We start from the raw sequence: 22,348 nt of genomic DNA, 5'->3' as shown, positions 1-22,348 counted from the left end.
TGAAGCAACATGACTTCACAACTACATTGCGTCTTTTTTTTTTGGCGGAAGGACTGACCGGATGGACAGTAAGATTCATTCGTACAGTATCTTATTGCATACTTGGATTTGGACACTAACGTACGTACAAGATGCTTATGGCGCAAGCGGCAGCTCCTCTGCACTTGTCATCAGCCAGTGCTAGATTTGCAGCTGTTGGGGAGTGCGTAGCAACGTCTCCGACTCCGACGACGGATAGGAATGGGATACCAGGACAGGAACAGGACGCACTTGTCACCAGCGCAGGCAGAGACACGTCCGCGTCGCCGCCCGGCTGCCGGTGCCGTGGGGCAGGCGCGTGAGATGAGCTCGGCACCGAACCACTAGCGGCGTTTTGCAGTGGGTTTTCAGCGAGCACTTCGTTCTCGCTCGGTCACGGTCACGGCCTCACGGGCCATTGGCCGGCCGATGAGCGGTCAACCGGTTGGTTGCACGGCGACATCCCACTGAGATGAGGTGCGGGGTGCTCTGCAAGAGTGCGAATGAGGTGATGAAAAGGATTGGGCCAGCACTTGATCCCGTCGATCGGTTGGCGTTCCGTGCTTGCAACCGAAATGGAGTGTTGAGAGTTAGTGACTAGCCAAGGGATGAAGGTATCACGGATACCAGATCATGTTGCGTTTCTCCACGGGAAATGATATGTCATGGGTTAGCAACTCCATCGTTCATCGGTTGAGGTTCCCGTCTCGCCTCTCGGTGGATTGTGCTTGTTTCCACCTCGTGAGTTGTGACACAAACTCTTCTGAGACCCTGAGTAGTTTGGGCGTGTTTGGGACCGCCTAGCGACAGCGAAAACAATCAAACAATTGCGCCAAACGCCCTGCGGCCACGATAATTTTTTTGACCGCACACGGGACGGCAATCGCAAAAATGAACTAACTCCCGCGTTTCTTTTGACCACACACGGCATGGGATATGTTTGTGCAACTAGCCCTATGTAGATTATTTTCTCTGATTGTGCATAATGTTATGCAACTATTATGAACTGTTAATTGTTATGGATGCAATTTCTTGCTGCTCACAGTTGGCTGTCGTATTAATTGTGCTGCATTTTGTGTTTGCACTTTAATTGCATAGGTAACCCGTCAAACTCTGCCTCTGCCTCTGCCTCAGTAACAAATGCACTATCATCACACCAAGAATGCACTATCATCACAAGCTGCTATCAACTCAGATGGCCCTGCATGGGCTCATTGTTTTTGCCCAAACATAACCAAGAAGCATTGGTTATGTGCAAGTATTGTGACAAGCTCTGCACCTCTGGGGTTACAAGAATAAAGTACCATATCTTGCTGGCATTAAAGGGTTCAATGTGACAAAGTGCAGGAAAGTTCCACCTACAGTGAAAAAAGAGATGTTTGCTTTGCTTACAAAGAAGGCCGGTGAAAGGGAACAGAAAGCCAAGGAAAAGGAAAGAGAGAAAGGGGATAAATTGACCTAGATCACTCGATGGTGAAAGTGGTAGTAAAGAATTTTCTGATTATGGAAATGAGGTTCTTGTAGTGGAGCCAAAGCCAAAGCCAATAAAAGGATCTAATCGCTCTAGATCTACGACAGGTGGTGGCCCTATTGAGAAGTTCTACTGAACAATTTGGCAGATGTTTGAGAGGGCTCGGCCCCTATGAGATGAGTGGACCATTCTTAAGGAAGCAAATAAACAAGTAACATGTTAGTGGTAATAATAATGTTGGATGACTACCATGCGTAGCAGGGGCGGGCCCCATGCAGTTCATGGGCATTCACTTGAATGCCCAAAATTTTTAGAAAAAAACTACAATAATATAGTATGTATGTTACTACGTGTGTGTGTATATATATATATATATATATATATATATATATATATATATATATATATATATATATATATATATATAGAACTATTACACCGTGGCTGGCTACAGAATACTCTATTTTGTAGCTGGACCCAACCGCCACGTCCGACCCAGCCAAGGATACGGACAGAACCAGACAGCCTCCCCACCGCTCGGCTCGCTCGGCTCAACTACATCCCACCGTGGCTCAGCTTGGCTAGTCATTTAATCATCCGATCCCCTAATCACGTGGTTTTATATCCTCAAATCACGTCATTTTCCCTTTTTTTTTTCTCTCTCTATCATCCCATACGAATCAGAGGGCAGCGGCGGTGGCTACCCTGCCCACGGCGTGGATCTGCATCAGGCGGCCGCGCTGGCGCCTCCTCACCGACCGGCGGCCCTTGCCATTTCAAGACCGGTGAGCTACAGACATCGAGGAGGTGACAATCCCCATCCGGCCCGTGGCGGCAGCTCCGGGATCCCGGCGCCCCCTCTCCAACACGGCCCGCGGCGGCGCATCCTTCTGTCCCGACGGCGGCCGGAGCGCCCGTTCTCCTCCCGACCGCAGCCGCGGCGCCCTTCCCCATCCCGTTGCAACCTACCTCGCCTCGCGCAGATGGCGCCCCGGCGGCGGTGTCGGTGCCCTCGGCGGTGATGCGTCTCGCCCGGTTCAGACGCATAGTTCGGGCTACCGTTTGCTCAAAAAAAATCGGTACCCAGCGAGAGAAACGAAATTCACGATTTTCGGTGATTTTCGGGATTTATCGCTACAAAAAGTTTTGAATTTGTTCAAACAGAAATTTGAATTTGACCGTAATTTGTCTAAAAATTTGAACTAGTTCAAACAGGAATTTAAACAAGAATCAGTCGAAATTTGAGAACTAATAGATTATGCATAATCTCACCTTTTTTATTACCAATTCATAGTCAACTAGAACACCTTTCACATTACAGAGGAGCAAATGAACAAGACGATAGAAGGCCAATCGAATACTCCAATCATACGAAGACTCGGAAGAAAAGTGTAGGCTCTGCACTGCAGCGCCATCCACGCGGGGGTGTCTCCAGCTGCGACGGCGCATCGGCTCGTCTCATGGCCGGAGTCAGAAAGGCAAGCGGAAGGGAACTGGAGCAGAGAGATCACAGGTGGCGGCAGAGCAGCCGTGCTGCCTTGCCCGTGCGTGGTGGTCCGGCGCGTACGCCTCCGCCAGCTCCATCACTACTAGTTCCGGAGCAAGCGAGCAGCAGATCCAGAGAAGAGGTGAAGAGAGAAGGCTAGCGGCGCGGCGGCGGAGTGTCTGAGGAGGAGAGAAATAAAATTCCCGTCGGATAGGGTTTCAAGTTGGACTTTATGTGATCGGAGATGGATAGATGGGCTGTATGGACTCTGCTGGGCCAAAAAAAAATCTAAATCAGGCCGAAATTTATACACTGGTATGGGCTGTTACCGGGCCTGGGCGATAGAATCGATTTTCGCCGAAATTCGGCGAATTTCGGCCGAAATTCTAAACTATGTTCAGACGGCGCCCCGGGCGTCCCCATCCCCGGCCTCCCCACATTGAGCAGTGACGCCTCTCCTCGCGTCGACGGGGAGCTCTGGTGGCGGTGATCAGGTGAAGTGGGCACGGTCCTTGCTAGCTTCTTGATTCTTTTGGTCATGGATGTGCATGTGCTCCTCCGTGTGTTCCTATGTGTTTATTATTTGAATGGTGCATTTGGATTCCTACAGCTAAACGCACTTTGCCTTGTATGCTTAATTATTTTGTCTGATCCGAAGCACAGACTAGCACTTCCATGCACTCCGGGGATCCAGGTGGGATGCCGAACATCCGTGTCCGTGCGGGGAGATGGCGGCGGGGTCGGCTCCCTGTCTGTGGCTGCGGCCACATCGTTGGCTGCCGGTGGTAGCAGCAGCAGCTTCGGCGAGCTCGCGGAGGCAACAGGAGCAGCGCCGGCGACAGGACCACAGCTGAAGTTACCACAATGGCGTCACCAGTCTGTAGCCGAACCCATACTAGTTGATCCATCAGTTGTTTGCAAAAAAAATCTAGATGCTTATTTGACTATTTGAATATTGTAACTGTATATCATGGTAAATTGGCCATGTCCTTATAGTGATTGATTGACGCCACATTATGGTAATTCCCATTCTGACTTACCGTGTTCATGGCCAGCTTAATTTATCCATGAGTATTAAACTATATTTTTCATCGGCAATTCCCATTCTGACTTATAAGCATCATATTATTTAAGATCATTCTGACTTATCAGCCTGTTCGCTTGCTCGTAAACGATCGTAAATTTTTAGTCGGGAACAGTGTTTTTCTCTCACACCAAACCAGCCAGCAGTAAATAATCCACGATACGATACGGCCTCCCGAACAGGCTGTAGGCTTCCCGGCAGCAGCTGCTTACTTTACTGAGCATCAAACAGGCATGACCGATTGATCTCAGTTTGATCACTAGTCAGTGCACCAGGTTGCATGTGTTGGAGTAGTGCCAGATAGAATATGCAAGCAAAGCTTCTGAGACGGCTTGGGCTGGCTGGTACTGGTTTATTGTGAGAGAAAAACACTGTTGGCTGACTGGTTTGAACTGACTGAAACCAACAAGCGAACAGGGTGAATGTGTGGGGATGGCATGTTATATTTTGCTAGATTCTCTAGTAAATAATTTTCATTGCGAATTTAAAGTAACTTGATCATCATTGTATATTATCATAACCAATTCTTGGAAAATGGCTTTGCAGCCTAATTGTGCTAACTCCAGGCCCCATCTTCATTCTCAAGTTTGATTTTCTCGTAACTATTTGATGATAATTCTTCTACTCATTATAGTAAATAGTTTCTCGGAACAACGTGATGCTAAATTATAGTAAAGTCTATCCTAGTTACCATCTCAAGCCACTGACATCCTGTACTATTTTAGTAAATTCGTCTTATTATTATAGTAACTACAATCTAAGCGTACACGGTCTGTTAAATTCTATTCTCGTAACTTCCTTTTATTATTCTCGTAACACCATGCAAGTTTACACTAGTAAACCTGCTTCATGTATATTCTCGTAAACCATCTATACACGCTTGCATGCATTGCACCGTGAAGACATGCACATAATTTCTCGTAAGCACCGGCGTGATTATATTTACTGCAATTACCTGTGCGTTGATGCCGGGTCATGACGTCACTAATTAACGCCATTGCCGCATGTGCGGCTCACATCCTCGCATGCATCAGCTGGCTTGTTTGCCGTAATTAGCTCCGGCCGGCTTGTTAGCCAAATCAGTAAACGGCTCACATCCCTGCATGCATCAGCTGGCTTGGTAGCCCGAACAGGAAAGCAGTAAACGCCTACAGGCTGGCCCGGTTGGATCGGATCGGCAGCGGGATGCGGTCGGTTTGCCTGGCTACAGAATAAACTATTCTGATATATATATATATATATATATATATATATATATATATATATATATATATATATATATATATATATATATATATATATATATATATATATATATATATATATATATATATATATATATATATATATATATATTAATTATAACATGGAATCAAACTGCATATAATAACCATGAATCATGGCCTAAAGTAATAACTTGCCTAGTTCAACACTAATATCTCGCGGCCCAAACATCCATCCTCATCAACACTCAATTACCACATAGTTCAACATTAAATAAAATTCCAACCAACTACTTCTATTAGGTTCTCTGTCATATTCTTCTATGATCTCTCTTCCTTTCTCCTGTTTTGTGGACCATCTAGACCAACACAAAACAACAACAATAAACATGGTCTGGAGCACATGAGGTGATGGTAGCTTCAGCCAAAGGGAAGGAGAAGTAGCTCATAACCAAGTAATGAATGACTCGTGAAGTAAGACGTGAGACATAGTATTGTATTTTGGAGGAGTGAGAGTCCGATGATACTGTTTGCAAATCTCATCTAAATACAGCGATATGGAGCCAATTTTCATAAATTTTATTAGGTTTAGTGTTTGAATACTCATTGTGTAAACCCTGGGTCCCCCATTTACGCGTAGGAGTTAAGCAATGTTTATTTGTTAGCAGTACATAGTATATAGGAAGTGTTTGGTGACGCTTACAAGCGTACGAGAAAGAGTTCCAGCTCCTATTGTATGTTTGCTTTATCATTCAACTAGATGGGTGCCTATGTGCTGCTATGGGAAAAAATATTAGCAATAAAACAAAAATATTATCCATAAAATAGAAATCTATTAGCAACCGCAAACAACAATGATCCACCGTGACTCTCGTCCGGATGCGGCTCCCTAGGAGCAGGCCCCAAACAAAAAAAAAAATCTCCCACTCCCTCATGCTTATCTGCCCGCTCCACACCCCACTCCTTCGTGTTTATTCACCGGGCCCCGAAGCAGTGTGGTCGCTTGTTGTCCGCGCCCCTTCCCTCACCGCGCGCTCGTCGGCTGCCACGCCGTGCCCCACCGCCGCGCACCCCAATGCCGGCCGCGTCGCGCGCCTGTCCTAGACACTTGTGCCACTCGCTCCCTCGCAATCTGTCCGTCCATCTCCCATTGCCATCGCGCACTCCACTAACCCTACCATGGCCGATGGGGCGCATGTGTCGTGGTGCCTCAGGTCTTCCTTGGTCGTCGACCAAGGGCACCCACGAGCACAAGGGGTGCTGAAAGCTCTTATTTGGTTTTGGTGAATTGATGAAACCCTAAGTGCTAACCTAGTTTATCAAGTGATTATGAGATAGGTAGCACACTTCAAGTGGAGAAGCTAATGAAGATCATAAGCATGACAATGGTGATGGCATGGTGATGATCAAAGGCTTAAACTTGAAGAGAAGAGAGAGAAAAACAAAAAGCTTAAGGCAAAGGTATAAATCATAGAAGCTATTTTGTTTTGGTGATCAAGACACTTAGAGAGTGTGATCACATTTAGGTTTGATAGCTGTACTATTAAGAGGGGTGAAACTCGTATCGGAATGCGGTTATCAAAGTGCCACTAGATGCTCTAATTCATTGCATATGCATTTAGAATCTAGTGGAATGCTAATACCCTTGAAAATGTTTGTGAAAATATGCTAACACATGTGCACAAGGTGATACACTTGGTGGTTGGCACATTTGAGCAAGGGTGAAGAAGTTAGAAGTGAAAACGAGTAAGTGTCGCTGGTTATACAGTGATCGAACGATGGATCTCGGAGGAACCGGCGCGTCCGGTCATGTACAACAATGAGATGCTGGCGTCGGTCAAGTGACCGGACGCTGGGTCGCTCAGCGACCAGACGCTGAAGGGCTGCGTCCGGGAGTATTGTCGGTTGACATAGTGTGTAGGGTTTAGCACTGGACGCTGGTCTATGTCCGGTCAGGCATGACCAGACGTGTTCGGTCGGCAAAGATACGTTTTGGACCCTTACTGTAAACGACCGGACGCTGAGGGTTCAGCGTCCAGTCGGTTCTACCGGAGCGTCCGGTCGGCTTGTCGACCGTTGAGATCAAATGTTCACTGTTGAACGCAGAAGACACGTGGCCGCCATTGGGCTATCGGACGCTGAGGAGCAGCATCCGGTCAGTTGGACCGGAGCGTCCGGTCACCCCGATCAGTGCCCAGTGAAGGGGTACAACGGCTCTATTTCGTGGGGGCTTCTATTTAAGCCCCATGGCCAGCTGTGGCTCACATGTTTTGGCCATTTTCATTGACACAGCAACCTTGTGAGCTTAGCCAAAGCCCTCCCACTCATCTACATCATTGATTCATTATTATAGTGAGATTGGGAGTGATCCAAGTGCATTGCTTGAGTGATTGTATCTAGAGGCACTTGGTGTTCGTGTTTTGCTGTCGATTTCGCTTGTTACTCTTGGTGGTTGCCGCCACCTAGACGGCTTGGAGCAGCGAGGATCGTTGAGCGGAGGTGGTGATTGTCTCTGGCTCCGATCGTGGTGATTGTGAGGGGTTCTTGACCTTTCCCTGGCGGAGCGCCAAAAGGTACTCTAGTAAATTGCTCGTGGCTTATGTGATCCTCATCTTGTGTTGGTTGTGCGGCACCCTATTGAGGGTTTGGCGTGCGAAGCCAATTAGCGCGTGAACCTCCAAGTGAGTGAATCACCACAACGAGGAGTAGCTTGCCAGCAAGCAAGTGAACCTCGGTAAAAATCATTGTCTTCATCATTGATTCCGAGTTGATTGGTCTTCATTGTTGTTCATCTTTGTGATTGATTGGTTCCTTTCTCTACAAGGCGGTATAAACTTCTTGATCACTCTCTTTACTTTACCGCAAACTAGTTGTCAAGCTCTTTAGTGTAACTAGTTGTGAGAGCTTGCTTGGTTGGTTGGTGTGGCTCTTTAGTTAGTCTTTAAGAGCACACTAACATTGTGTAGTATCATAGCTTTTGTGTGAGTAGATACTATCTAAACTAGAATTGTGGTAGGTGGCTTGCATTTTGAGTAGGCTAGCGCAACACTTGCTTTGCCTCATAATTATCTAACTATTTTGTTAAGTGTTGTTGTAGAAATTTTATTAGGCTATTCACCCCCTCTAGACATTAGGACCTTTCAAGTGGTATCAGAGCTGAGGTCACCGTAATTTGAGGCTTAACATCCTTTAGTGTAAAAATGGCTCAAATCAACAACACCAAGAGGCCACCCTAATTTGATGGCTCAAATTATCCTTATTGGAAGTCAAAGATGGTCACACACATCAAGTCAATCAATAGAAAGGTGTGAAAGGTGGTGGAAACCAAAATTGAGATTGGTGATCCAGAGAATCCCACCGCCGCCGAAGAAGTGCTCCTTCAAAATAATGATATTGCTCTAAGTGTCATTCATGATGCAATTGATGAGAGAACATTTGAGCAAATCAAGAACATTGAGATGGCTCATGAGGCATGGAAGAAGTTAGAAGAATTATTTGAGGGCACTCAAGCCGTGAAGGGTGCAAAGGCATACATCCTCAAGGAGAAGTTTGCAAGCTTCAAGATGAAGGAAGATGAGAGTGTGCCGGATATGTTTCATCGGATGGAAGTGATTGTCAATGATCTCAAGGCATTTGGTGAGAAGATAGAAGACAATGACTTCTCTAATAAGTTCTTGAGATGTTTGCCCGCAAGATTTGGCATGTTGATCACCTTGCTAGTGAGGACCGAGTTGAACACAATGACACCAACCAAATCTTGGGAGATATCATGACCGATGATGCCTATAGAGATGATGATGAGAAGGAAGAAAAGAAGGAGAAGAAAGATGAGAAGAAGAAGAGCTTGGCATTCAAGGCCACATCATCCAAGGGCAAAGCTAAGCAAGAAACATCAAGTGAAGAAGATAAATCATGGGATGATGATGATGATGAGAAGATGGCTCTCTTTGTCAAGGGATTTGGCAAGTTCATGGTGAAGAAGGGCTACCGCGCTAGAAGGAAGAAGTCTTCATCCAAGAGCAAAGAAGAGTCAAGAAGGTGCTTCAAATGTGGAAGCAAAGATCATCTTGTTGCTCAATGCCCATACAATAGCGACAATGATGATGACATGAAGAAAAACAAGAAGAAGGACAAGAAGGAAAAGAAAGAGAAGGACAAGATGATCTTCAAGAAGAAGAAGGGTGGTTCATATGTAGTCACTTGGGATAGTGATGCTTCCTCAAGTGATGATAATGATAGTGATAATGACAAGGCCACCAAGAAGAAGGTTCTTGTAAGCATTGCTATCAATGAGAAGCCTTCTCTCTTCGAATCTTTATCATGCTTCATGGCTAAGGCCACTAAGGTACAATCTTGTGATGATGAAAGTGATGAAGAACATGATGATGATAATGAACATGAAAGTGATAGTGATAGTGATGATGATGAACCTACTAAGGATGAATTATTTGATATACTAGAAGATGCTAAGGAATACTTTGACATTAAAAGAAGGGAATGAAAGAGCTTGAATAAGAAGGTAAAAGCCCTTAACCAAGCCCTTGATGAGCTCAAGGCATCTCATGAGAGGCTAGAGAATGCCCATGAGAAGCTTGGCAAGGCTCACAAGAAGCTTGAAAAAGCTCATTCCTCTTTGCTTAATGAGCAAACTAAAAAGAAGCATGTTGAAACTTGCAATGTAGGTTTAACTTGTGATATAATTGATGAATCACTATCTATGCCTATCATTGTTGCTTCTACTAACCCTTCTTGTAGCACTACCACTTCCACCTCATCTAGTAGTGATGGTCTTACTTGTAATGCCTCACTAGTGGTTGAGAATGAGAACCTCAAGAAGGAGGTCACTAAGCTCACTCACACCTTAGCTAAGGTTTATGGTGGTGAGGACCGCTTGCTTATGTGCTTGGGTAGCCAAAGAGCTTCTCTCTACAAATTGGGATTGGGCTATACCTCCAAGAAAGGTAAGGCGGCCTTTGCTCCTCACAAGACAAGTTTTGTGAAGAACAATGGTTGGTTTTGCACTAGTTGCAAGCAAGTTGATCATAAAGAGCAAGAATACACCAACAAGAGCAAAAATGCAAATGTATCCTCTATTAAGCTTAATTCTTCCTATATGCTTGTTAATGGTACAAATGGTGTAAAGGATAAGTTCATTGGCAAACCATGGATGGGCTCAAAGAAGAAAGCCATTTGGGTGCCGAAGAGCTTGGTTACTAACCTTCATGGACCCAAGCAAGTTTGGGTACCTAAAAAGAATTGATCTTCCTTTGTAGGTCAATTACAAAGCCAGAGGAAGGCATTAGGTTCTTGATAGCGGGTGCACTCAACACATGACCGGTGATGCAAGGATGTTCAACTCAATCAACACCAGTGGCAATGATGGTCATGATAGTATCACATTTGGTGATAATGGCAAAGGTAAGGTCAAAGGACTTGGTAAGATTGCAATATTCAATGACATGAGCATATCCAATGTGTTGCTAGTAGAGAGCTTGAACTTCAATTTGCTATCCATGGCTCAATTGTGTGATCTTGGATTCAAATGCATATTTGGGGTAGATGATGTAGAAATCATAAGTGTAGATGGCTCTAATTTGATCTTCAAAGGCTTTAGATATGAGAATCTATACTTGGTTGATTTCAATACTAGTGAAGCTAGATTATCTACATGCTTGTTCACTAAGTCTAGCATGGGTTGGTTATGGCATAGAAGGCTTAGTCATGTTGGAATAAAACAATTGAATAGATTGGTTAAGCATGATTTAGTTAAAGGCTTGAAAGATGTTATGTTTGAAAAGGATAAGCTTTGTAGCTCTTGTCAAGCCGGCAAACAAGTTGGAAACACCCATCCTAAGAAAAGCATGATGAGCACTAGTAAAGCATTTGAGTTATTGCACATGGACTTATTTGGGCCAACACAATATACTAGTATTGGTGGTAACAAATATGGCTTTGTGATAGTGGATGACTACACTAGATACACATGGGTATTCTTTCTAGTGGACAAAAGTGATGTATTTGCAATATTCAAATCATTTGTCAAAGGCATTCACAATGAGTTTGAAATAACCATCAAGAGAGTTAGAAGTGACAATGGTAGTGAGTTCAAGAATATTAGAATTGGTGAGTTATGTGATGAATTTAGAATTAGACATCAATTCTCGACCAAGTACATACCACAATCAAATGGTCTTGTTGAAAGGAAGAATAGAACACTCATTGATATGGCAAGGTCTATGCTTAGGGAGTACAATGTGAGTCAATCTTTTTAGGCCGAAGCTATCAACACGGCTTGCTATTATAGCAACCGCCTCTATTGTCGCAAATTGAAAGAGAAGACACCATATGAGCTCTTGAATGGTAGAAAGCCTAACATTGCATATTTTCGAGTTTTTGGGTGCAAATGCTATATCTTGAAGAAAGGCACTAGATTAGGCAAGTTTGACAAAAAAATGTGATAAAGGATTCCTACTTGGTTATTCCACTATAAGCAAAGCATATAGAGTTTGGAATTTGGATAGTGCTACTCTTGAGAAAGTTCATGATGTTGAATTTGATGAAACCAAGGGTTCACAAGTAGAGAATAAAAACTTAAAAGATGTTAGAGGCATTCAACTTTCAAATACCATGAAGAACATGGATATCGGTGAATTAAGGCCTAGGCAAGTGAATGATGATGAAGATGATCAAGTGCAAGTGATCTCAAACTCAAATGAGCAAGATGATACAAATCAAGCTAGTGCAAGTGTCTCTCATGATATTGATCAAGATCAAGTGGCTAGTATATCATCTCAACTCAATGATCAAGCAAGTGCAAGCAATCAAGTTCCAATCCTCCAACCAACCAATATTGTAAGAGATCATCCATTGGACACTATCATTGGTGATATTACAAGAGGTGTTCAAACAAGATCAAAATTGGCATCATTTTGTGAGCACTTCTCATTTGTGTCGTCCATTGAACCAAAGAAGATAGATAAAGCTTTGAAGGATGTTAATTGGGTGAATGCTATGCATGAAGAGTTGAATAACTTCACAAGAAATCAAGTATGGGAATTGGTAGAAAGACTAAACGGACACAATATGATTGGAACCAAATGGGTCTTTAGGAACAAGCAAGATCAAGATGGGATAGTTGTAAGGAACAAAGCAAGATTGGTAGTATAAGGCTATACACAAGTTGAAGGTCTTGACTTTAGAGAAACATATGCCCCGGTTGCTAGATTAGAAGCAATTAGGATCTTGCTAGCCTATGCTTGTGCCCACGACATCAAGCTCTATTAAATGGATGTTAAGAGTGCATTTCTCAATGGTTACATCAATGAAGAAGTATATGTTGAGCAACCTCCCGGTTTTGAAGATGATAAGAAGCCCAACCATGTGTACAAGTTGAAGAAAGCTTTGTATGGCTTGAAGCAAGCACCTAGAGCATGGTATGAGAGATTGAGAGACTTCCTACTCTCTAAATGGTTCACAATGGGCAAGGTTGACACCACTCTTTTCATCAAGAAGATTGGAAAAGACTTGTTTATATTGCAAATCTATGTTGATGATATCATATTTGGGTCAACCAATCAAGACTTTTGTGATGAATTTAGAAAGATGATGGCTAATAAGTTTGAGATGTCCATAATTGGAGAGTTGAGTTACTTCCTTGGTCTTCAAATCAAGCAATTGAAACATGGTACATTTGTAAGTCAAGGCAAGTACATCAAGGGCATGATCAAGAAGTTTGGCATGAATGATAGTAAAGCCATTAGCACATCAATGGGAATCAATGGCAACTTGGATAGTGATGCAAGTGAAAACATGGTGGATCAAAAGTTGTATCGGTCTATGATTGGAAGCCTACTCTATGTGACCGCATCAAGGCCGGATGTCATGTTTAGTGTATGCATGTGTGCAAGATTTCAAGCCTCTCCAAGAGAAAGTCATTTGAAGGCTACAAAAAGGATATTGAGGTACTTGAAGCATACGCAAAATGTTGGTTTGTGGTATCCCAAAGGAGCAAAGTTTGAGCTAGTTGGTTACTCTGACTCAGACTATGTGGGATGCAAGGTTGAAAGAAAGAGCACCTCGGGCACATGTCAATTGTTGAGAAGATCACTTGTCTTATGGTCATCAAAGAAGCAAAATAGTGTTGCATTATCAACCGCCGAAGCCGAATACATATCCGCCGATAGTTGTTGTGCACAAATACTTTGGATGAAGGCCACCTTGAATGACTTTGGAATCAAGTTCAAGAAAGTGCCATTGCTATGTGACAATGAGAGTGCAATCAAGCTAACCAACAATCCGGTGCAACATGCAAGAACAAAGCACATTGATGTCCGCCATCATTTCATAAGAGATCACCAACAAAAAGGGGACATTTGCATTGAGAGTGTGGGCACCGAAGATCAACTTGCCGATATATTCACCAAGCCATTGGATGAGAAGAGGTTTTGCAAGCTAAGGAATGAGTTGAACATATTGGATTTCTCAAATATGTGTTGATGCACCCCCCACTTATATATGAGATGCCTCTCCTTCGAGCTATTCAAGGTAAAAATTGTTTGGCATGACATACATTCTTGCTAAGGACATGTTTAGTGCATCTAGTCATATTTTCCATCTAATTAGGACCTTCAAATGGTTCAATTTTATTAGGCTCATTCATGAAAATCAAATGAATTTGATGTTTATATGGTATCACTATTGCTTCTATGCTTGACTTGATCTAGTGATAGCATATAACATGTTTGTGGACTTATAAACCTAGTGTTTAATCTAGAAAATGAACTATAAGTGTTTAACTCAACATGGTACAAGATAACCCTTATTTGGAGGTGTGAAGAAGCTTGTCCTTGGATCAAACCGAGTTAAATATCTTTGGCAAATATTCTAGTTTGAACCAAATTTGGGAAAATACTCCTCACCCCATTGATTGACATTGATAATCTCTACCTATCTATAGTTTAACCTTTGTGGTCATTGATGACAAAGGGGGAGAAGATAGTATACAAAGATAGAAAAGGTGGAGAGAAATGAAGATATAAATGATAAGGAAAGAAATGACAAAGGAAATGGATCAATTAAAACTTTGAGCACACAAGTAGGGGGAGCAAGCTCATAAACTTGTATGATGCATTTGAATGTGCATCCTCATATATTTGCTTGCATGGCATAAGTTTTAAATTTCAATATCCATGCTTGTGTGGTGTATGCTAGGTTTGAATGATAAAATGAAAAACTAGCATGCATAGGATATCTATTGATTTCATTGTTAAGTATTTCCAAGTGGTATCTAGCTATCATGTATTCAAGTGTTATCTAGCTAACCATGGTGCTAAGGATGCTAAAATGGTGCACTCCGATTGGTATCACGCTTCAAAGGTCCATCTTTTATACCTTAGCATCATTTGGTAGAAATTGACTCCTATATTTCCTATCTAATCATATGTGCAAGCTTCAATCCAAACTCTTAGCACATATGTTGGGGGAGCAATTGCTACCATATAGGATTCATGAAACTTGTCCATATTCTTTTACAACATGGTAAATATGCTTGGACAAACAACATGGATTCAATTGAATTTTAATTCATATCTTTGTATAAGGGTTGTCATCAATTACCAAAAAAGGGGAGATTGAAAGCTCTTATTTGGTTTTGGTGAATTGATGAAACCCTAAGTGCTAACTTAGTTTATCAAGTGATCATGAGATAGGTAGCACACTTCAAGTGGAGAAGCTAATGAAGATCATAAGCATGATAATGGTGATGGCATGGTGATGATCAAAGGCTTAAACTTGAAGAGAAAAGAGAGAAAAACAAAAAGCTCAAGGCAAAGGTATAAACCATAGGAGCTATTTTGTTTTGGTGATCAAGACACTTAGAGAGTGTGATCACATTTAGGTTTGATAGCTGTACTATTAAGAGGGATGAAACTCGTATCGGAATGCGGTTATCAAAGTGCCACTAGATGCTCTAATTCATTGCATATGCATTTAGGATCTAGTGGAATGCTAACACCCTTGAAAATGTTTGTGAAAATATGCTAACACATGTGCACAAGGTGATACACTTGGTGGTTGGCATATTTGAGCAAGGGTGAAGAAGTTAGAAGTGAAAACAAGTAAGTGTCACTAGTTATACAGTGACCGGACGCTGGACCTCGGAGGGACCGGCGCATCCGGTCATGTACAACAGTGAGATGTTGGCGTCGGTCAAGTGACCGGACGCTAAAGGGCTGCGTCCAGTCGTATTGTCGGTTGACACAGTGTGTAGGGTTTAGCACCGGACGCTGGTCTGTGTCTGGTCAGGCATGACCGGACGCGTCCGGTCGGCAAAGATACGTTTTGGACCCTTACTGTAAACGACCGGACGCTGAGGGTTCAGCGTTCGGTCGGTTCTGCCAGAGCGTCCGGTCGGCTTGTCGACCGTTGAGATCAAACGTTCACTGTTGAACACAGAAGACACGTGGCCGCCATCGGGCGACCGGACGCTGAGGAGCAGCGTCCGGTTAGTTGGACCGGAGCATCCGGTCACCCCGATCAGTGCCCAGTGAAGGGGTACAACGGCTCTATTTTGTGGGAGCTTCTATTTAAGCCCCATGGCCAGCTGTGGCTCACATGTTTTGGCCATTTTCATTGACATAGCAACCTTGTGAGCTTAGCCAAAGCCCTCCCACTCATCTCCATCATTGATTCATCATTATAGTGAGATTGGGAGTGATTCAAGTGCATTGCTTGAGTGATTGCATCTAGAGGCACTTGGTGTTTGTGTTTCGCTGCGGATTTCGCTTGTTACTCTTGGTGGTTGCTGCCACCTATATGGCTTAGGGCAGCGAGGATCGTCGAGCAGAGGTGGTGATTGTCTCTGGCTCCGATCGTGGTAATTATGAGGGGTTCTTGACCTTTCCCTGGTGGAGCGCCAAAAGGTACTCTAGTAAATTGCTCGTGGCTTGTGTGATCCTCATCTTGTGTTGGTTGTGTGGCACCCTATTGAGGGTTTGGCGTGTGAAGCCAATTAGCGCGTGAACCTCCAAGTGAGTGAATCACCACAATGAGGAGTAGCTTGCCGGCAAGCAAGTGAACCTCGATAAAAATCATTGTCTTCATCATTGATTCCGAGGTGATTGGTCTTCATTGTTGTTCATCTTTGTGATTGATTGATTCCTTTCTCTATAAGGCGGTATAACCTTCTTGATCACTCTCTTTACTTTACCGCAAACTAGTTGTCAAGCTCTTTAGTGTAACTAGTTGTGAGAGCTTGGTTGGTTGGTTGGTGTGGCTCTTTAGTTAGTCTTTGAGAGCACACTAACATTGTGTAGTATCATAGCTTTTGTGTGAGTAGATACTATCTAAACTAGAATTGTGGTAGGTGGCTTGCATTTTGAGTAGGCTAGCGCAACACTTGCTTCGTCTTATAATTGTCTAACCATTTTGTTAAGTGTTGTTGTAGAAATTTTATTAGGCTATTCACCCCCCTCTAGCCATTAGGACCTTTCAGGTGCTAGTCGTGCTCGTACGCCATCGCTCGTCACCGGCTCTGACCCCGACAGCTGGAATAGACTGGCCCAGGCTTCCCCTCCCCTATGTTGCAAATGTATGTTTCAGGTGTTTCAGTCGTTTGAAAGGTATGTTGCAGTTGTTTCATATGGATGTTGCAAAAAAGTAGATCGAGGGATGTTGCACATGTTGCATATGTTGCAAGTGTTTCAGAAGCATGTTGCAAGCGTTTGTTCAAAATGTTTCATCTGTTTTCAGACATATGTTGCAATTGTTTTTTTATCTGGATGTTGCATATGTTTTCACACACATGTTGCAACAGTATGTTTCAAATATTTCAATTATTTTATTCTTATGTTGCAGTAAGTGCTTTATCATGTTGCAAGTTTTTTATCTGGATGTTGCATATGTTTCACACGCATGTTGCAAGTGTATGTCCCAAATGTTCCATCTGTTTAAATGTATGTTGCATTCGAGTATTTCATGTTGCAAGTGCAAACCGCCAGCGTTCGTGCTCATGAGGGGCGGGCAGGGCCAAGCCACGGCCACCAATGCATGGAGGAGGCGTAGGGTGCGTGGTGCTGTTGTGGAAGAGGCGAGGGCAAGTCTTCCGGGCAGCCTAGAAGAGATGAGGCGCCGCGTCGGTGTGGAAGAGGCGGGAGGCCGACTCATCCGAGCAGCGTGGGCAACGTATCTGAAACGGGCGGTTAGGATGCAAGCGTGGGAAACGGAGTTGGAGCGGGCGACACGTGAATCCGAGCGGACGGGGTGGAGCAGCCACGGCCGTCCGGACGTCCGGACGCTAGTGCTGCCGAATCGCATATCATACATGGTAAAACACACATTGTATGTCTTTTCTTCATGTGTCTTGTTGATTTAAGACAAATTCAATACATCTTGTATACATAAAATTGATTCATAAACATAACCGGATACAGTAACTCAGTATCTATCGGTTTCCATACAGAAACAGACCAGAGTAATAACATGCAAAAAAAGATAGCAGATACATGTGCAGGAATTCGTAATTATCCTATATGGACAGGGTCTAAAATAATTAATAGATTAAGGAGGGGAGGAGCTGTTTTATACTTTTATATGGTGAAAATGTTATTTATATACACAAAAGTATAGGGGGTTATCTAACAAAAAAACCTAAGCAGATGCAAGGCGAGGGGACTCGTGGGGGAGGGTGGAGGCAAATTACATCTCAGTCTTTTTAGTAGCAGAGATAGAGATCTGCGTGACTAGTGTATGTTTATATCTTTCCGATGTCCGTCCATGGCACGAGACCCCATCTCATGCATTCTTAATTATTTCACCGCAAATTAAAGTGCAATCCAAAATACTAGTATTGCAATATTGGTTGCAACCCAAATACAATAAGGATACTAGGTACATAAATTAAAAATTATACAGATAAGGAAACAGAGCCTAGAAAAGACTCGGCAAAAGCAAATATAGATACACTGCCCGCAGCTGGAAATCCATCCAAACTATGTACATCACTCTGAGATAGACATAGACTGACCACTCTGGCAACGAGCATGTTATGGTCACACCGAAACTTCAAGTGGCTGACGACGCCCAATGCTTCCGGGTTCCTTGAGCTGAGGAGGCACGTCCCCAGTCGGCAGATGGCTCGAGCTCCTTGGTCCTCGCGTCCTGCCGAAGCACGACGTAAGCGCGTGCACGAAGACGAAGGCCAGCGCGGCGACGATCATGGCGACGATGTACCCGGACGTCTCCCACCCCCTGCTCGAGCCGGCGGCGTGCGCGCCGAGGAGGCCGAAGAGATTGAACACGATGGTCACGTTGGTCACCGTGAGCCACCAACCGATGTCCATCAGCTGCCGGGGCAGCAACAGGACGACGACGACGACGGACGCCACGAAGGAGGTGGAGTTGCAGTGGAAGAAGAAGAGGTACCGGAGCCTCCGGTTGGTGCGGAGTACCGGGTCGCCGGCAGCGTGCCCGTCGCCGTCGCTCTGCCACACGCCGCCCGGCGGGTCGAGCCCCGCCTGGTAGGTCACGCTCGCCATCAGGATGCCCAGCAGCATCAGGTATTTGCACTTGGCGTGTCTCTTCTTCGCCCTAACTTCGTCGACCTCTGCTCCTCCAGCCCTGGGCGCCACCGGCTCTGCGATGTCGCCGGCCACCGGGTTCCCTCCTCCGGTGCCACCACCGCCCGCTTCAACGGCGACCGACTCGTCAGCGACGTTGCTGGTGGTCTTCCCCTTGTTCTTCCCTTTCTTCCTTCCTGCTACTACGAAAAGCACGGCCATGAGCAGGATCACCAGAAACGCCAACACGAATATATATATCGACGTCTTGAGATGCTGCGTGCTCCCGGCGGCGTAGGCGCCGACGAGACCCAGCAGGCCGACCGCCGTGCAGACGGAGAGCGCGTAGCTCCGTATCGCCGGCCGGTACAGGTTCGGGTTCACAAGCAGTATGATGTGGGCGATGGCCGACATGAAGCTCAGCGAGTTGCTGTAGAAGAAGGCCTTGTAGCGGCGCGGGTAGTTGGAGAGGAGCACCGGCTCGCCGGCGCGGTGGCCCTGGTCGTCGTCCTTGGGCCAGAAGCCGCTCGGCGGGGTCAGCCCGGCCTGGTAGGTGATGGTGGCGGCCAGGATGGCGAAGAGGAGCAGCCGCTTGCGCCGCTTCTCGACCGAGACGTCGTCATCCTGCTGCCGCCCGGCGATCCTCTCCCCGTGGTCGAGGGTGAAGAAGATGACGTGGATCACCACGTAGACCATGACGCCGCCGGCCAGGGCCACGACGTAGATGGAGGTGCTCACGTCCCGGCAGCTCCCAGCGGCGTACGCGCCCATGAGGCCGAAGAGGTCGAGGATCATGGCGGCCTCCAGCGTGTGGCGCTTGATGAGCGCGGACCTCCGCTGGACCAGGACGATGGCGGCCAGGGACGCCATGAAAGCGGTCGAGTTGCAGTAGTAGAATGTCTTGTACCGCCTAGGGTCCGTCGTTAGGAGTATCGGGTCGCCGGCCAGGTGGCCGTCGCCGTCGTCCTGCCAGACGTCGCCGGGTGGGACCAGCCCTGCTTGGTAGGTCACGCTGGTTGCGAGAGTGGCGAGCAGTAGAACGAGAGAGCGAGCCTTGTCCATCGATTCATTGATAACTTCCTCCCTGATAATTGCAATCAAAGAAACAGAATTGAAATGCTGCTTGATTAACATGAATGAAATAGTAATTAAGAGTGGATTCCAAAGCTTGGCTGTCGTACCTGTCAATTTCAGCACGATGCCTTTCGGGAGCTTGTCGCCTGAAACAGGTACTTGCTGCTATTGCTCGCAACCACCCTGATGCTGCAGCATAGACGCTTACTAGCCATTGCCACAAGTTGGACTTCCGTGTGGTTTCCACGACTTTTACAGCAAAATAGACCTGGAACAACATGTATCCCAGAATAACGGCGACCAGGACGACGACGTAGGCGGTGGTCTCGGCGTCCCGGCAGCTCCCCGCGGCGTACGCGGCGACGAGGCCGGCCAGCGCGACGACGATGCATCCGTAGAGCTCGTGGGAGCGCAGGCCGGCGTTGGCGCGCAGCTTCTTGTCCAGGAGCAGCAGGATGATGAGCAGGGACGCGACGAACGCCGTGGTGTTGCAGAGGAAGAAGGTGACCAGGCGGGCGCGGTTGTAGTCCTGCAGGACGGCGTCTCCGGCGGCGTGGCCCTCCTGGGAGCCGTCCCAGAAGCCGCCGGGCGTGCTCAGCCCGGACACGTACGTGACGCTGACCGCGAACGTCGCGAGCAGCATCAGGACCTTGCGCGGCCGCTCGCCGAGCACCTCGCGGTCGGCGTCGGCCTCGGCGTCGGCGTCGCCGCTGCCGGCGGCGATCTGCTGGTCGCCCCTGTGCCGCGCCGACGACGACAGCGCCACCTGGACCATGAGGTAGGCGAAAACCCCAACCACCAGCAGCGTGCTGTACGTGGTGGTGACCGCGTCCCGGCAGGTGGCGGCGGCGTAGGCGCCCAAGATGCTGAGCAGGTCCAGCGCCATGACCACCCGCAGGGGCACGAGGGTGTGCCGCCACGTCCAGATGCTCGCGCCGCTCATGTCCTCGTGCTGGACGGACAGGAGGAGGATGAGGATGATGACCACCAGCGACGAGGCGAACCCGGTGGCGTTGCAGTAGAAGAACACCAGGTACCGGTGGTAGTGCGTGTCCCGGATAATGGGGTCTCCGGCGAGGTGGTCGGCATCGGTGTCCTGCCACACTCCGCCCGGCGGGCTGAACGCCGAGGAGTAAGTCAGCGTGGCCACCACGGTGGCCAGCAGCAGCACGTACTTCCGCAGGGTGTACTCCCATGGCTTGTCCGACTTGTCGCCAGCCATTATTGGCTAGGTCACTGAGCTTCAGATGCACGCTTAGCTTGTGCTTCTCTCTTCTCGCATCAAGTGGAACACTGTATCCCAGTGTGTGCTACAAAGCTAGCTAATGCTCGTCCAACTGCTTAATTTATAGAGCGACCACTACCCAGATCTTAACATCACTGTGGGTTTAAAAAAATCCCTTCACTGCCGGATTTTGAACTGGCAGTGACGTGGGATTGACATCACTGCCGGTTCTTATGAACCAACAGTGATGTGAACCGGCAAGCCAAAAAATTCAATGAAAAAATAGGAAAATTATTTTTAATACCAGGAGAGGCCCCACTGGACAATCACACGGTCGCGCGTCGCAAGTCACAAGTCAAGCAATTTTTCGTCCGAAAAACGCGTGCTTCGCGGCCACCAGCGCTCGAAACCCTGTCGTCTTGCTTCGCGTCATCGACCCCTAACCACTCCACCTGCAAGCTATTTGTGTCCAAACGAGATTTTCGTCCTGTCCATTTTATGTTCATCTAATTTTGAAATGAGTATTTAGGATTCTAAACGAATTCAAATAAAAAAGTTGTCAACTATAAAGTTTTATAACTTTTCGAGATCTACAACTTTTATTTTGGTAATTTCTCCATCCGAGGTCATTTACAAAATTTAAATTTTAAATTTGAGAAATTCAAACGTAGTTTTCCACGACAAGATGGTTTCAAATCAAAAAGTTATCAACTACAAAGTTTTATAACTTTTTGAGATCTACAAATTTTGTTTTTGCTGTTTGTCCATCCGAGGTCATTTAAAAATTCAAATTTTAATTTTTTTGAAATTCAAACGTAGTTTTCCTTGAGAAGATAGTTTCAAATCAAAAAGTTGTCAACTACAAAGTTTCATAACTTTTTGGGATATACAACTTTCATTTTGGTAGTTTCTCCATCCAAGGTCGTATATAAAATTTAAATTTCAAATTTTAGAAATTCAAACGTAATTTTGCTTGACAAGATGATTTCAAATCAAAAAGTTATCAACTACAGAGTTCCATAACTTTCTGAGATCTACAACTTTTATTTTGATTATTTGATCATTTATTTATCCAACATAGTGGTAGTAACATTGTTCACAAATGTTACATATCTCTCTTATTGTTTATGAAACTATAAGAGAGATATGTAAATTTTATGAACAATGTTATTACTACTTTATTGAATGAAGAAATAATCAAAATAAAATTTGTA

The 22,348-nt window shown here is 45.5% G+C and overlaps 1 protein-coding gene and 1 long non-coding RNA gene across 2 annotated transcripts; one reads left to right on the top strand and one right to left on the bottom strand.

The window, feature by feature from the left end:
* The first annotated feature begins 3,370 nt into the window (after positions 1 to 3,370).
* On the top strand, positions 3,371 to 4,004 carry LOC136474308 (uncharacterized). Its single transcript, XR_010762893.1, has 2 exons — positions 3,371 to 3,469; positions 3,639 to 4,004. It is a non-coding gene; the product is annotated as an uncharacterized lncRNA (long non-coding RNA).
* Positions 4,005 to 18,150: 14,146 nt separating this feature from the next.
* LOC136477757 (uncharacterized) lies at positions 18,151 to 21,234 on the bottom strand. The gene is made up of 2 exons (XM_066476019.1): positions 20,017 to 21,234; positions 18,151 to 19,919 (listed from the first exon to the last, which is right to left on the bottom strand). The coding sequence occupies exons 1-2, from the start codon at positions 21,129 to 21,131 to the stop codon at positions 18,329 to 18,331; spliced, it is 2,706 nt and encodes a 901-aa protein (XP_066332116.1). The 5' UTR covers positions 21,132 to 21,234; the 3' UTR covers positions 18,151 to 18,328.
* Positions 21,235 to 22,348: the final 1,114 nt, after the last annotated feature.

The sequence above is a fragment of the Miscanthus floridulus genome, chromosome 8, assembly GCF_019320115.1.
Source record: "Miscanthus floridulus cultivar M001 chromosome 8, ASM1932011v1, whole genome shotgun sequence".
NCBI classification, from domain to species: Eukaryota; Viridiplantae; Streptophyta; class Magnoliopsida; order Poales; family Poaceae; genus Miscanthus; species Miscanthus floridulus.
This window is presented reverse-complemented; position numbering and strand designations above follow the sequence as displayed.